Source organism: Parambassis ranga, chromosome 3 (genome assembly GCF_900634625.1).
Source record: "Parambassis ranga chromosome 3, fParRan2.1, whole genome shotgun sequence".
NCBI lineage: Eukaryota > Metazoa > Chordata > Actinopteri > Ambassidae > Parambassis > Parambassis ranga.
In genome coordinates, this window is record NC_041024.1 from 19,177,974 (window position 1) to 19,193,736 (window position 15,763).

Genomic DNA, 15,763 nt, shown 5'->3' on the forward strand with positions numbered 1-15,763 from the left:
GAAGCCTCTGTCCATGCACAAACTTTGTTTTTTAGAAAAGTTTTAAAGGTTATCTTTTATTAAAGAATTAACGCAGTACCTATAAGACGAAAGAGTCACCTCCCTGAGTGTCATACAAAGACGAACAGCACTCTCGGGGTCTGCTTCTTTCCCCTCTGCTGTTATTGAAAAGGTCACTTTGTGTGTAGCAGAGAATTAAAGCACAGCCCTGAAGATCTAAATCTGGTCTTAAAAATACCAGCACTGTGATTAAAAATCAACGCATCAGCAGTCACATAACAGCTTTTTGTGGCTAAAAGTTGAGATATAAATGCCACACGCCAAAAAATATAAAGTTGAAAGTATTGATCCTGCTTATTCTTACCTTTGCTGCCTCCACCATCCTTGCAGTGGCGTCAGCCAACAATTTAGCAGCTGCCAGTAACTTCTTAGAATTTTCAACGTCTATCTCAGCTTCAGCATCAGACCTCATGGCGTTCACCAGGTCTGAGGTGGCCTGAGCCAAAACCCGGGCCTGACGCACCATCTCTCCTGACGGAGGAGGAAGAAACAGGACAGACATGGATAATGGGTTATTGGGCAGATCACACAAATGCAAACATACTGCAAGTGATGGCAACCCATCACTTGCAGCAGTGGCTCAGTGAGCAGGGTTGTCCAATAACCGGAAGGTCGGCGGTTCGACCCCAGCTCCTCCCTAGTCATTGTTGTGTGTCCTTGGGCAAGGCACTTTACCCGCATTGCCTCCAGTGCACTCACTGGTGTATGAATGCGTATGAATGGATCGGCGGTGGTCGGAGAGGCCGTAGGCGCACCTTGGCAGCCACGTCTCCGTCAGTCTCCCCCTGGGGAGCTGTGGCTACCACTGGTAGCTCACCACTGCCACTGTGTGAATGTGGTGTGAAAGAATAATGCATCTCAATGTAAGCGCTTTGAGTGCCTGCCCAACAGAGCAGAAAAGCGCAATATAAGACCAATGCATTATTATTATTATTATAACCCTCAGAGGAGAGTGTGAATATTTCACTCAGATACCACTGATTTTTAATTTGACACAATATAAATTTTGAATTAGCAAAGGAAAGTCTGGGACGCCCTAAAACATGCTCATATTTAAATAATTTGTGCAATTTTATGTGATTTTTAATTAAATAAAAGTTTAATTACTGGTTAAAAAACATAAATAAAAAAATCTTAAATGAACATCGAACATTTTAAAAGTCTAGAATCTGTACATAAACATATTTTTTGGCAAAAGTATAAGACATAAGATGTCATCTACTAAACTGACAGATCACTGAGTGCATCTGAGTTTCACACTGGTGGAAGATGTGTGCTGAACCAGGATCTGCAACAAAGCTGAGATATCACAAATAAGATACACTCCGAGAAAACATCCAGCAAATGAATCTAAAAACAGCCTTAAAATGTCAAAGTATGAATATGCAGCATCATTTACAATGACACTAAAAGAGAAGTAACAATGACTAAAATACATTTATCTCTTACTGCAAAAAATGAATCTGTTAATACGCAGTGAATCAGAAGACAAAAAAAAGGAAATACTGGTCTGTATATGTTCTCTCTGTCAAAGCAGACCTGGCACACCATGAAAGCTATCTAGTGATAAACCGCTAGAATTTATGTGAAAGTCTCAGCTGATCTGCCAACACTCCACTCCTGACAGATTCACTCTCTTTATACCAGGTGTGAGATAACATGTAAAAGCTGACACTCTTTCAAAGGCGTTTTTTTTTTTTTTTCCCCCAATTGACTGAATGTACTTAGCTCTCGGCAGCTCAAACAACAATTTCACCCATCTATCAGGATAATCAATTTGTCGGACCTGACCTCTGGGCCCTGACGTTCTCTGTGCATGTCTGTCTATCGTCTATTGCTCTTTCACTACAGTCAGACTTGTTGACAGCTCTGTCAGATTTTGTCTGTCGCCTGACAGCAGTCCGTTCAAACCCACCATTCACCATCATCGTCAGTCTCCCCATGGAGAGAGAGGGCATCAGCATAGAAGCTAGAAACCTTAAAGCTGTGGTGAACCAGTTTTAAGGATGGAAATGTGCCTAATTTCACATTGATCTTTAATGTAATGTTGTCCTAGTCAATTTTATTTTAGGGTTAGGTCAGGGCTGTAGTGAGTTATAATGATCGATTCAGTGTAGCCATGGTCCAGTCAATGCACTCTGCTTTGAGCTTGGATTTTCTGAATAAAATATATATAAATGTATGATAATGAAATAAATTCTTTAAAAAAATTACTTATTTTTTGTAGGCAAAAACTACAGAATAGAACAGACAGTTATTGCCATTGTTAAACATCAGTTAAGTAGCTCTCCTTATGGTGGATATAACAAAGATGTGCCCTAACCCTACGCAAAAGAGAGGTTCGGTTACGTGGTTGTTTCAGTCAATCCTGAGGAAAGTGGACCACATTTAATGGCGAGCCACTTCATGTCATACACATGTATACAATTAATTCCTGCATATGAATTTTTATTCTGTAACAGAATTAGAAAATTACCCGCGTCTCCCATAGAGCTGAAGATGCTCTCTGTGACGGTCATGATGGTGTCTGTGGCCTGGTCGTAGCGTCCAATCGGCTCTCCTCTTGAGGTGTACTGACGTACGTGCTGCAGGAGATCCTCCAGAGCCTGACCAACCACACTGGCTGCTGCACTCACCTTTAATACAGAGGAAGCACAGCATCAATGAGCTTCTTATGCTGCATTACATCTTATTCCATCAGACTGGACTCATCATCTTCTTAAACTGTGTGTTAGTGCTCACACTGAATATACTTCCAATGCAGTTTGATCAGATCAGACAGTTTCTTGCACATCTTTCCTATGATTTTAGTAAAACTTAGTGCTGCATTGATCTGTAAGTTAACCCCACTGACCTGTTTGAGGAGCTCACCATCCTCTGTGGCTGACAGACAGGCCTGGACACAGCTCTCCACGGAGCGGTCCACCAGCTTTCCAGCTTCGATTAGCTGCTCCTGGCAAACAGGTGAACTGATGGTCGGACTAACCACCTACAACAGCATGGTGAGGAGTTAAAGAAATCGATTCCATATACAGTAATAAACAACATCTTCCAAACGTAACACATCAACACATAAAGCACGATCTCTATAAAGACACGCTTGTTTCGCACACTCCTCTGTCATCACTGAGTCACATTCACAGAGAACAGCGGTAAGAGAATAGGAGGAAAACAAGATTTAAGAAGCATTCTGCCGATGGCTTTCATCACACCACCATGCAGAGAGGTGAGGAATTCTTTACTAAATGCAACTATTCACATCAGGAGCCAGGAGGGCGTTTAAACTAATTAGAGGGATGTACTATAACAGATGCACAAACATGATGAGGGCACAGGGTATTTATAACAGTACCTCAGTGCATCCTGATATTCACGCTGTAAATTTTTTTAGCTTTAAATCTACTTATGATAAAATCATAGTTTAATTACCAGGGCATAATTTCCAAATAATAAATGCATCTTTCAAGGGAATTTCCCGCATATGATACAAATACTCAGACACTACATTGTTACTACAAAACACTCCTTCTACCTTGGCACATGCCACTAGCTGGGAGGTGGACAGGGCACACTGAGTGGCAGCAGCAATGACCCGGTTCTGGAGGACGGTGTCTTCAGCAACCTGGGCCACATTCTTGGCCTTCAGCACCAACATGGCTGCTGCGTTGGCCACCGCTTTGGCCAAATTCATTAGAATATCCTGCAGCAAAGATGGGTGATTAGTATGTACATCAACACACGACCTCTAATCTGCATGTAAACATGCACATTTTGAGCTTGTTCACATAAAAGGATGGAAAATACTGCATTCACATAGTGCAGATTAATCTTAAATTACTATTCAGCGCAGATATACACCAGCTGATTATGTCTATTGTGTGTAATTGCACTAAATGAGAGAACATCCTAACAAACACTTCAAACAAGGCTATTTCTCATCAAAGCAGCCAAAGCTGCAACATTCAAACCTCTAATTTAAAACCACACATTTAGCTGCTGCACATTCATCATTAGTGAATCTCTGTAAAAAGACTTAAAGGAATGAAAAGTTATGTAAGCTGACTGCCAACATTCTATCACAGGGATGAAAAACACAAGCTTCTATAAAAACCTCCAATTCAGGCCAAAAGAAAAGTTCTTCTAATGTTTCCGTGGTTACAGTGAGATTTTGATGAAGTGAGTGGCAGCCCCCACGTTGTGCTTTCTGTGAATGCAGTGATGATGATAAATGGACTGGCTGCAGTGTTACCTGGAACCTCTCGTCCGTCTCGTTCTCTCCAATCTGGCGCAGAAGGTCTCCACTGGCCTGGCCGATGCTGCCTGCTGCTGTCAGCACAGTCTGTCTAGGCTGCGCACACACACACACACACAGGAAACCATCAGGAAGTGGATCTGTGTTTAAACACCTGGCACCAGCTTCTATAGTGAGATATGATTCCCCCTGTACTTTATAATGCTGTGATGTATCAGTTTTGAGTATAATAAAATCCAGTCTCTTCTGGCCTAAAGGCAGCATGCTAAGTTTCTAACTACCTGCATGCATCATGTGTATGTGAAGCTAAGGAACTGTCCCAGAGCAAGATCATGCAGACTACAGGAGGTGAAACCCTTCAAGGGGATGCGGGAGACATTAGCACTTGAGTGAATCATGTGTTTATAACGCTAAGCCTTATTCTTGGGTCTTTATTCAGATCACCCGGGACAATTCTGTCAGCTGAAGTCGTTGAGGAAGTTAATGTAATTACCTAAGTGTAGGGCCAAGAGAGGCACTTCAGTACTAAGACACAATACATTGTTTCAGTGTGGAGCTGCTCTGTGACAACTTCAATTAGCTTTTTAGTTTGTCAGCTTGGGCAGTACAAAAACATTGTGGAGACAATGACGTACACACACAATCTGGCATTTTAAGGAACACAAATGGTGAAAAGTTTGCTGCTTGGACTCAAGCATAGAGCGACTTTCACACATTTTTCTCCATTTTCTGTCTCTTAATGAGCCTTTCTCTCCTTTCCTTCATACTTTCCACACTGAAAGCCTCAGACCTTTTTTGTTGTGTCAGAATTTATATACTGTTTTATATATATAACCTTTGGCACAGTTAGTAAAATATTAAATTTATTATAAAATGGGACTGAACAAGTTGATTTTGAGAATTCTGGGGCATCTTTGTTTACCTCTCCAGAGGCTGGCTCTACAGCCTTCAGCAGGTCAGACACAGCCCCTGCTAGAGTCCTAGCAGCCTTCATCAGGTCGTTCCCTCCTCCCACATCGTCGTCCATCAGTGCAGCCAACAGCTTCACACCCTTCGACATTTCAGTCAGGTTAGAGGAAATGGTAGTGATGGCGCAGCCCACAGCTGTGTAGTCTGTGTCAGTAGGATCGCCTGAAAATGTGTGAAACACAGTATGTGTGACCTTTAGGGGAAACCAGTATAATCCTAAAGAAAGTGTCAAAAGAAATCACCTGCTTCTTAAATCCTCTGACTCGTTCAGCAAAGAGTCAAAATCTTTACTTTTAACCTAGAATAGAGACTCTAAATGAACACTTCAGTCTAAAGCTCAATAAATGACTATTAAAGTGAAGTGCAGTAGTAAAGAGTGACATAAAGCCAATCCCTCACCTACCCACATCTTTTAAATGACAGCAGGGTATGATGGAACTATGAGTCCATAAAAGTTCTGTAATGAACAGCAGACTGATGGAAAATCTTTCCTTTAAGTCAGTAATTGGCCAAATCAACTGCAGAAAACAGCACATGTAAAATGTACTCATAAAATCATAGGCACAGGGCTGTACACTTTCCCTAAACTTTTTTCCCAATAAAAAAAATAACACAACATTGCACTTTCTATAAACTGCATAAATCTGTGTCCAAAGGACACACTGCCTCTTGTCCTGAAGAATACAAAAAAGGCAGCATTAGAATTCTGCTGAGACATCCAAGAGCTACTGACCAGCTGTGAGGTTGACAACGGAGGCTGTTCCTGCAGTGATGGCGTCCACCTGGGAGTGGATCTCATGTTTGGATTCATCCATCTTATTCTGGATCCACACCTTGGATGCCTAAACAAAGATCACATATATTTATTACTGAAAGTGTACGATAAAAGTGATGTAGTACCTTGATGTGTGTGCAGCCTAGGAGTGTGTGACTGTTGCATATTAAGCGTGCAGTACCATGTCCTGTCCCAGTGGCGGCAGGTTGTCCACCTCTCCGAGGTCTATCTGAGCCTTCTGAACAGCTTGCATACTGGTGTTGATGGTTCCCATCAGAGCCTGCTGTGCTGAACTCTACACATGAAAGAAAAACAAACAGATTACAGGGAAGCCATGGGGTAATGACAATCCACTGGGGTGACAATAATATATCTGGCTAGCAATTACTAACATAATCTTTAATGATTACATGAACATCAAATTGTTTCTGCTTCTACTCTCCCTACCAGTGGTGGCATGTGTCCACGGTGCATCTGTCCCATTGTGATCTGCTGCTGAGGAGATGGCATGGTACCCATAGTAAGCGACTCTGTGCCAATGGAACCGGAGCGGATCACCCCTGGCAGCGCCACTGAGCCGTGCTCCACCTGGCCTACGCGGTTAAACTGCTGCTGCAGGATGGTGGACCTGCGACCGTAGAAGGGAGACAATTAAATGCTGAATGCAAAAATAAGATCTTTTCATTTAAACATTTTAAGTATATAAGATCTTTAACAGAGAGAAAAGGCAAACAAATAACAAACATGTTTCTGCTGGTGAGTGTTTATGAAACAAATTTAGCACCAGGCAGTGGGGATTTGTGTTTTTCTGACAGCAGGCCACTAACACAGAGCAGACTGACACTGCAAAGTCTTCCCACTGTGTACTTCTGCAAGACAAAGGTTTGTTTTGTTTTTCTGCAGACTCCAGAGTTTGGCTTGCCATGTCTTTGCAGTATTAAAGACGCTTGCCTTTGGCCCTGCGGCGAGCCCAGATAAAAGAAAAAGGCAGAAAAAAAAACACAATCGCAACAAATATTCTCAGTTGAAAGCAGGAAAGCAATATCAACCGAGGCTTGAAAGAATCCACTGAGGGTGAATGAGCTAATATACGTCTAATCAGGAAATGGTCAGATAGAGCCTTTGTCTGTCCAGTGTGGCAACATTTCCTCACAGAATGATTATCTTTCAAGATAAAGTCCAGCTAAGGAAGCGTTCCTGTAGAGAAATAAGGTTCTGGATGATAGATTTGTGTGAGGTCTGCTGATGGCAGCAGAGAGAACATTATGAAAAGCAAAACCCCACACAAAATCTTGCATTTCATCATTCATGGATAATATCAAAAACATCATCATGTGTATGTTTATAATAGACTATACTGAAATAAAGCTACAATAATACAGGAAATGCAAGATTTTTTTGCAGATCATTGAGCCATGATAACAGCAAAGTTACAGCACTGTTAATGACATACTTTTTCGGAGATACAGATTCCTCAAGCATGGTCGACTCCTCATCACCTTCCAATCCAAAGCGGTCCTTGCTTTGCTTCTGCAGGAGAGAGAAAAAAAGACCAAATATTGGCTCGGAACAGGAAATTGATCTCAAGATATTTCACAATAGGTCATTAAGTTCAAACAGCCTTTGGCACATCGTCAAGTAAAAAGCCATTCATCAACCTGTATCTGAGTCCTGATTTCTCTACAGCTGTTTGAACGTTTCCTGCAACGTCCCCGTGCTGCAGGAGCTTTTTATTTAACTGGATTTGTACGACAGATGTACGGCAAGGCTCCATCAAGCATCAACAGATCTAAGAAGGTCTCTGTCACAGGAGGGTATTGATCTACAGAAATCAGAGACATTAGAGATAAATGTCTCACCTTTTTGAGGATGATGTCGATGTAACCGGCAATGAGCTGGGAGATCTGTTCCCCTTCAGTGGTCTGCACTGAGTAGTAACTTTCCTGGTACTCCCCAAAGTCCTGCACACACACACAAGTTGCTTCCTTACCATGCAATTCCAGCTGCATTGTAAGGACAGTAAGCAGTGCAGGGTGTGTTCTGTATACAGGCAAAGGATTTACTGTGAGGATTAATGTGAGACAGTAAGTCTGAAATGAACACTGCACATTGTGTTGGCTGACATCAAAGTGCTGCAACACACAGTCAGAGTAAGATTAAGCCTAGAGCTTTCTTGCGTTAGATTTTATGCAGGAAACTGAAGTGATCTCTTGCAGCAGAGCATTGCTGTGTTTTCCAGTTATAAAAGGAAAAGGTCTGCGTCGTTCAGACTGGCACACTTAAAAACTGTTAAATCAGTCAGCCATGCCACATTTCAACTGACTCCGCGCCCTGAGAAAATATATACGACTGCTTCCGCATATAAAAGGTAAATCAAACCTCAAAACCAGAGTCACAAAAACACACACTACAGCAAAGCACTCTGTTGAATTAATGGCAGGAAAGAGGCCGCGTTAATTTAATAGAAAACACAGAGCGTCTTCCAGATCTGCAAGATTAAGCCCATGTTGCTGATAGTCTGGGTGCTGACACAAAGGAGGGGTATTGACAGGGATGACAAAAGAGTCTGCTCAATAACTGAGGTGCACAAATGGATGAAAAAAGGCAGCCTGTGCACTACTGTGCAGTGATATATAGTGCTTTTTAGTCACTGTGAGTTCATAACGCTCAGTATGACTCTAAATGTAAAAGCCAGTAATACCAAAACCAGAAGCCCTGCCATTACTGTGTGTAAGGTTGTGTCTGTGAGGTAAGATGTGGCAGTTTTCTCCTCAGATCCTCCGAGTGTCGCTCACCAGGGTGAAGCTCTTGGGTGACGCAGCCCACCTCTTTACGGTGGTAAGTGGCCACTCCTGAACCACATCTTTGGTCTTCTCATCCACTCTCATCACAGACTCTTTGGTGATGCCCAAGAGCCGTGGCACCAGCTTGTTCTTACTCTTCATCTTTTCCTGCAAAAAAAAAAAAAAAAAAAAAATGAACAGCTGCACAGATAAAAATATCACCTTCTAAAACGGATTTCAACACAAATTAATATAGCTACTTATGTGTTTCATTACTTGGTAAAAGTCAAATAAAAAAGTCCATGTAAGGACATTTAAAGATTTTATTTTAATGCCTGCTCCAGCATCTACATTTTTCAGCAGTGGGGGATTATGTCACAGCATTTTGGGATTTGTAATGGATGGGTTTAACAACCCTCAGCTGTTTAAACCTGGCCTGGTTCAACCAGGCAGCGATACTGAAAGAGACGAATGGGAAAGGCCAACCGGGTTCAGCTCTGTGTCCAGACGTCTTAATGAAATTTAGTGTATTATTGCCATATAGCCTACAGCCCCAGACCCAGTGATAAATAGTTATTTATAAATAAATAAATAATAAATTAGTTAATGCAAACAAAGCATTTAAAATGTCAATTTTATTCCCTTCAATGTTTATATTCCTCTGCCTGCTGAGGGTACTGCTGGGTTCAAAGATATGAAAAGAACAGCACAGATGAACAGTCCAAGCCACATATTAAATTCATCATAGAATTTTTCGCTTGTTTTTTTCTCGACCAAGATATCTATTCATCTATCTAACAGTAGGAGAATGAACTAACTCACAGTCAGTAATTAAAATGTTTCATCTTAATCATGTCTTTGTCTGCCAGTCAGCAACTCTGGACCCTGGTCTGAATTCAGTAAACTCTAATGTCATACTCCAGTCAGTCCCTGAGCCCCAAGACAGCACTCTTCTCGTGCATGGAAAGAGCAAAGGTTTGTACAGGAGCTGCAGTTAGGAGAACAGATGGACACAACCTGATGGGCTGTGACGTGAGGCCAAAGGGGTGAGTTGTGTAAAAATCCTGAGGGGCCTCCGCAGGTTAGAGGTTAGAGAATACTATAGGCTACATTTTTTCCAGGGTTAGATGTTTCTGCTCGGCTGGATTATGCTCAATGATGTCAGACACGACAACAGTAAGCAGATATGAAGTCAAAGGGAAACACAGATCAGGAGCTGGGACATGGTTTAAGAGGAGATGCTTGGTCAGAGTAAACAGCAGAGTACAATACAGACTGAAGGATACTACGGCTGTGAGGTCTCAATGAGGTGAGCTTTTTTTTTTTAATACTTCATCTTTGCCCTTATCCTCTGGTGATGAAAGCAACTGTTGAAAAGCCAGGAAATGCTTTCATAAACGGACGCACTTTTTCCAGTGATTACCTGGAAATATTTCATTTTCTACACAAGAGCAATGAAGCCAGAAAAGCTGACAGGAGAGCACTTCATCGATGCAAACAGAGTTTTCCCAGGACTTGATGCAGCATGCTGTTGGTGACAAATGATGTGATGGGGAACAGTAATCTGTCACTCTTGTCATAGCGGCTTCATTGGGACTACGACTGGAAATCGGCCCCCATCAGCTGGCATCTGCTGGCAGCTCGGGGGAGAATAAGTGCCGCCGGTTTACCTGTGCGACATCTCCCAGTATCTCTCATTCACTCCACTTCCTCCCTGCCCGCTCTGAAATAATCTTAGCGCCACACTCGGCTGCACACAACGTTTGGTTTCCTTCCAGGAACATGCTGAACTCACTGCAGAGGAGGTGCTGCTAGCGTGTGTGTGTGTCGGTGAAAAAGCGAAGCAGACAAAGATGTAAGAGATGAACGAGGCAAACCGTGTGGCAGTGTTCCCTTCTTTGTATGTTGTGCACTGTATCACTGGGTGATTTTTGGTAGCCTTGTACTCGGATTGAGTTTTCACCAGCTGAATGTTGTCGGTTTGGGTGACGAGAAGCTTTGAAAGTTTAAACTGACACAGTTTTTCCCACCTGCTGGGCGCTGCCATCAACCTCTTTATCCAGTTAACACCAAGCCCACAGGACACATTTCACACTGTGGAGATAAAAAGCTTCCACTACAGTTCAGCTAATTTCAAAATCTGTTTCTCCATTTTCAGAAAGAAATTTTAAAAAGGCAAGAGAAGAACCCGAGGCTAGATTTTTCATTTTGAGGGTGAGAGAGCTCTTCTTTGAATAAAACGCTACACTGGTCTGCCATTAAAAGTTTCAGTAAAAGCACAACGTTAACTGCAGGATTTCAGACTGACCTTGACCAGGAAGAAGGAGACACCATATGTCCGCAGAGACCGCGCCAGTTTGACATATTTCACTTTAGCTTCGATCTCTGTCATTTCGCCACAGTTCTTGTGCTCCTGAAGGAGAGAGGTGTCATGTTGAGCATCTGAACACTGCTTGTGTAACCATCTAATGAAACATTTATCAACAGTGCAATGTAACCAAACCTGAAATATTTTCTTCTCAGCTCCTCTCTGCTTTATGTATTCTTTGGGTAGAAATTCCTTCAGGCTTGTAAAAAAAAGATCAAACATGTAAGAAGCTCAAGTATTTTACAACCTTAAACTTCCAACAAATAAACCTCAAATATTTCTATGCGTTGTTTATCAATGTGTCTCTCACTCCTTATTCATACGTACTCTAAAAATCCAGGTTTGTGTTTATGCTCTATATGCGGTCCAAACTGGATCTGAGCCTGAATGCCTCCAAACTCACAGGCCTTGTCAAATGATACTGGGTGGGAACCATTAAGGATATCGTCTCGAGCCTGAAAGACAAAAGAGGAGCTTGTTTTTAGCTTTGTAAAGGCACAAGAAATGAATCTCAGTACGGCTGCAGAGTGCAGAGAAGAGTTTTTCTCTTAGTAGTATTCATATTGTCAGAGCTAATTGCTACCTAATTGTTTTCTACTCAGCTACAATAACCAAACAATAACAATACAAACAATCTGTCTCTGTCTAGCTCCTTGTTATTAGTAGGTGACAGTGAAAACATGAGCATCCTCTGCATATCTTCCGTCTGTAGTCACATCCTTTGCTGGCTGGAGAAGGGAAAACCTCAGCCCTGCGTGTGCCGTCAACTCCATTAACCAACTTTGTTTCGCCTTCAGGTAGGAAAACCGCAGCACAATGTCTGATCTCAACACAGAGATCCTGCTGCTTTAACAGCCATTAATAGCTTTTACTAGAAAGTTTCCTCACAGACGAACACATACTGTTAAGTGAAGGTCAGACCTGTACGTAAAGCAGGTTGAGTTGCACCGGGTCTCGGGAGTCTACATTCTGGTCCGAGTAGAAGAACTTGCGTCTGAGCAGAAGCGTCTCGTTCTCGTCCACTCCCTGCTCTCTGAATGTTCTGCTGTGGTCCAGCCAGTTCACTGAAATTCACAGAAACACAGAGCTTCAAAGAAAGATACATCTCCTGCTTTACTCTTTGCCTCCTCAGCAAATAAAGTTTTTTTTTACGATTAAAAGACAAATAGTTCTTGTTTGTGGCCTTCATGCTATATATCCACTTCACAACTTAAAAGCACTTGAACACATCAAAGTATTTTCAGCTGGGGGAAATAAGACATCCATAGGGCATTTCAGTGCACTGTAACAATATACGTCTGTTATCACCAAATCTGAAAATGCTGAACAAGTTTAAAGTTGAGTTTTTCCAAACTTGCACCTGGTTGTTTTTGTACCAGTCTATTTCAACAGCTGCAGTATCTTTGCCTCAGGGAAGGAATGCCTCCCAGTTTCTATACCTCTGCTCAAGGAAAACTATTGAGTGTCTGTCATGTAGGGAGCAGGGAATAAGAAAACGATGGATTACAGCTGAGGGGAAATGGATGCAAGATGGGAAATAAAGGGACTACGGTACTTGAGGTCGAACGTTCTGGATGTACTACACCCAAATTCCAGTGATAGATGGTAGATATCACAGAGAGCTGGTGAACTCACAGTCATCGTCTGTGTGTAGTTTGGCTTTCAGCTTCTCCATCTTCCTCTCGTCTCGCAGCAGTGTCCTGTCTTTCTTCAGCGTGCCCATCCCATCCTCCTTCTTCTCCTCAACCGTCTCCTGGATCAGAGAGTACTCCTCGTAGTTTGTGATTCCTGTGGTTTCAAATAGTTAAATTATTATTTCTAGTCATGTAGATGCATGTCAATCTCAATACATCTAAGAAGCTGAACTTACACCTGAAGCTATAGCTATTCAATTTATTTCATATATTTCTAAAAGCCCTGTTGTTAATTGACGGCACTCTGAAAATATATGTTAAAATTGTGAATCATAGAACGACTCGATGTACCTATTCTACTGCATATAGTCACAAGCAGCTCTCCCACTGTTTTGGAGTCATCCACCATGATGGTTTTAACAGCCCCATCCAACATTTTGATTTTCTGGGGTCTCTGCTTCTTCTTGTATTCAAGAATGTCCTGCTCAAAAGGAAAAAAGAGAGAGAGAGGGAAACGGAGCAAAAAAATGTGAACCAGGAGGAGGGAGGAATGCACACATTACAAGTCAAAGAGAAAGACACAGTGAGAGGGAGAGAGAGGCTAAAGTAGCTGCTGAGAAAAATGATCAAATGCATCCAGGTTGCATGGAGAGAGAGGAGAATACAGGCTAGAAAACCTTATTTAACGGCTGCCTATCACAGCCTGCTGCTCCCTTCCAATCACAACAATGAAGAGAGATTTGGTTCAGAATAATTGGTCACAGTCAAGCCTTCTACCTGGGTTGCCTTTGGTGGATTTGAAGAGGAGAAACCATTTAGAGCGGGCAAAACCACAAGCACAAATGTAGTGAGAAGAAGTGCTACACGGCTGCATGGAAAAGCAGAGCCAGTGGCAGCAGGGATCACAGACTCTAATACAAGCTGGCAAGTGATGTACAGCTGGCTGGAGCACTTCTCATGAACTCACTCTCAAAAGTTTCTTTTCAGTCTTTCATTGTCTTCACATCCAATTTACTTTTTTTACTTTTTTTTTTCTTTTTTTCTCCGATTTTGCTTCACTGTTGTTGTACTCCTGCGTGCGTGCGTGTGTGTGTGTGTGTGTGTGTGTGTGTCTGAATGACAACATTCAAGCTGCAGAAACAGCTTTGTTTAAATGTATCTTTAGTGGATTGATAAAAAATTATGAATGAACTAGTTGTCTGTTGGATACATCATTAGAGCACTTTTCTGTACTTTTCACACTACTCACTCTTCTGAAGAGTTTGTCCTGGTTAGTGCTATCTACACATCCTCCTCAAACACACACGTGTGTCCCATGGTAACCATTTGTTTGTGTCATTATTTGTGCATTGTTCATTTCAGCCTTTGCCACAACCAGCTCAGGGTTTCGCTCACTCCATGGTAACAGTGGTAAGTGTTAGGGGGTTCAAACAGGTTGATATGTTTACCCCGTTCCGGAGCATGTAGTAGTCCAGTGTCCTTCCAGACTCCAACCAGATGCCTTTTCTGGGGTCTTCATCAGACAGAAACAAGCCGTAGTCTGAAGCTGGACCCATGTGGAAAAACAGCAGCATGTTAGACAAGCCTTACACTATGAACAGTAAACTGGAACTAAATTGATTCCTAGTAGACAACTTAAGAAAATTATCTTGCGGCCTCTTTCAGAGCTGTACATGCTATATTTAAATTGGCTGTGTTGTCAGCCTGGTACTAATTCTCACCCTGTCCTGTCTGAGCCTCTGGGACCCTCTCTCTGATGATCCTGCAGGCATCGTAGACGGCGGTAGAAGGCTCAAACTGCATTGTCTTCACAACGTTGCATTGGCGCACGCATATCTTCAGCGACAGCACCACCATCTTGGCTGGCGGTGTGGGTGGAGGCTGCAGCTACACCTGCACAAAAATAATGACAGGATGGAAGAGGCTGTCTTTATTACATGGCACAGGTCCAGAAGGACTAAAAGTCGAGCACACACACCGACTCTGATAAATGAGCTACATGTAGAGGAAGAATGACCTCTGTTGTTACAAGAGGACACATACAGAGTCTTTACACTGCTCGCCTGATACACAGGCTTCTCACAAATGGGATAATTATGTTCTCCAATTTTTAATATACTAAAAAGCTACATGTGGCATCACTTTAGTGCTTGATAAAACCTTTCTTATTTTCAGAACAGAACCACAAGACAGAACCATTTTTCACTTCCACGCATCTGTGCTTTCATCTAGGTCAGTGTGCTGTTATGACACACACACACACACAGGAAAAAATGGTTCCCCTTGCACTGTCATAAACAATGAAATTTTATGAATGTGAAGAAAGTGCTAATTTGTGTGCAGCGAGGCCATTGTTCTGCTTCGTAAAACAAAAGAGATGACAACAAATTTATCACTTTTTGAAAATGGCCCATCTGGTCCCGGCTGGGGACAAAGTCTCTGAACACGCTGCGTAAAAGGGCTTATAAGGTATACCGACTAGTGTAAGTGGAGAATCAGTCTACCTCAAATACTATATATATACTGTTCAAATTAGGTGGGTAAAAGCGGAGCCATCTTCAGTCTTCTCTGCTTCATCCTCTTCACATACATGTAACAGGGTGCATAAGCAATTACCAGCCTGTTATCTTCAATGATGTCAACATGTGTCCCACAGTAACAGCCTGCTTAATGTACTATTAAATGCAGACTGAGAGAAAAACACTGAGCTATCCTCCTGCTTCTCTCACTAAATTATAATACAAGTGTGTATCACACAAAAAGTTCAGTTGCTATTGTGCTGTGTTTCAAAGCTAAACGGAGGAGGAAAAGGGAGAACAGTGCTGCGACCTCCTCAACAGAGCACATCCTGTCTGAGACCAATGGGAACACAGAGCTGCTCTGTGGCAGCAGGGTGTGGGGGTCAGAGGTCAGAGGTCGGTC

At 42.3% G+C, this 15,763-nt stretch overlaps 1 protein-coding gene across 3 annotated transcripts in view; it reads right to left on the bottom strand.

The window, feature by feature from the left end:
• The window catches only part of tln2a (talin 2a), a 68,329-nt gene that overhangs the window by 22,263 nt on the left and 30,303 nt on the right, over positions 1-15,763 (bottom strand). For all 3 annotated transcript variants that reach the window (XM_028401434.1, XM_028401432.1, XM_028401433.1), the window contains exons 3-22: positions 14,563-14,734; positions 14,290-14,387; positions 13,193-13,322; positions 12,843-12,995; positions 12,129-12,271; positions 11,535-11,662; positions 11,343-11,406; positions 11,148-11,252; positions 8,852-9,007; positions 7,916-8,017; positions 7,510-7,586; positions 6,504-6,684; positions 6,238-6,351; positions 6,015-6,123; positions 5,235-5,443; positions 4,310-4,408; positions 3,593-3,760; positions 2,915-3,049; positions 2,537-2,696; positions 365-531 (exon numbers count right to left, since the gene is read on the bottom strand). In XM_028401434.1, the coding sequence (XP_028257235.1) occupies positions 365-531; positions 2,537-2,696; positions 2,915-3,049; positions 3,593-3,760; positions 4,310-4,408; positions 5,235-5,443; positions 6,015-6,123; positions 6,238-6,351; positions 6,504-6,684; positions 7,510-7,586; positions 7,916-8,017; positions 8,852-9,007; positions 11,148-11,252; positions 11,343-11,406; positions 11,535-11,662; positions 12,129-12,271; positions 12,843-12,995; positions 13,193-13,322; positions 14,290-14,387; positions 14,563-14,698 (2,634 nt within the window). In that variant the 5' untranslated portion in view covers positions 14,699-14,734. The remainder of the gene's footprint in view (positions 1-364; positions 532-2,536; positions 2,697-2,914; positions 3,050-3,592; positions 3,761-4,309; positions 4,409-5,234; positions 5,444-6,014; positions 6,124-6,237; positions 6,352-6,503; positions 6,685-7,509; positions 7,587-7,915; positions 8,018-8,851; positions 9,008-11,147; positions 11,253-11,342; positions 11,407-11,534; positions 11,663-12,128; positions 12,272-12,842; positions 12,996-13,192; positions 13,323-14,289; positions 14,388-14,562; positions 14,735-15,763) is intronic.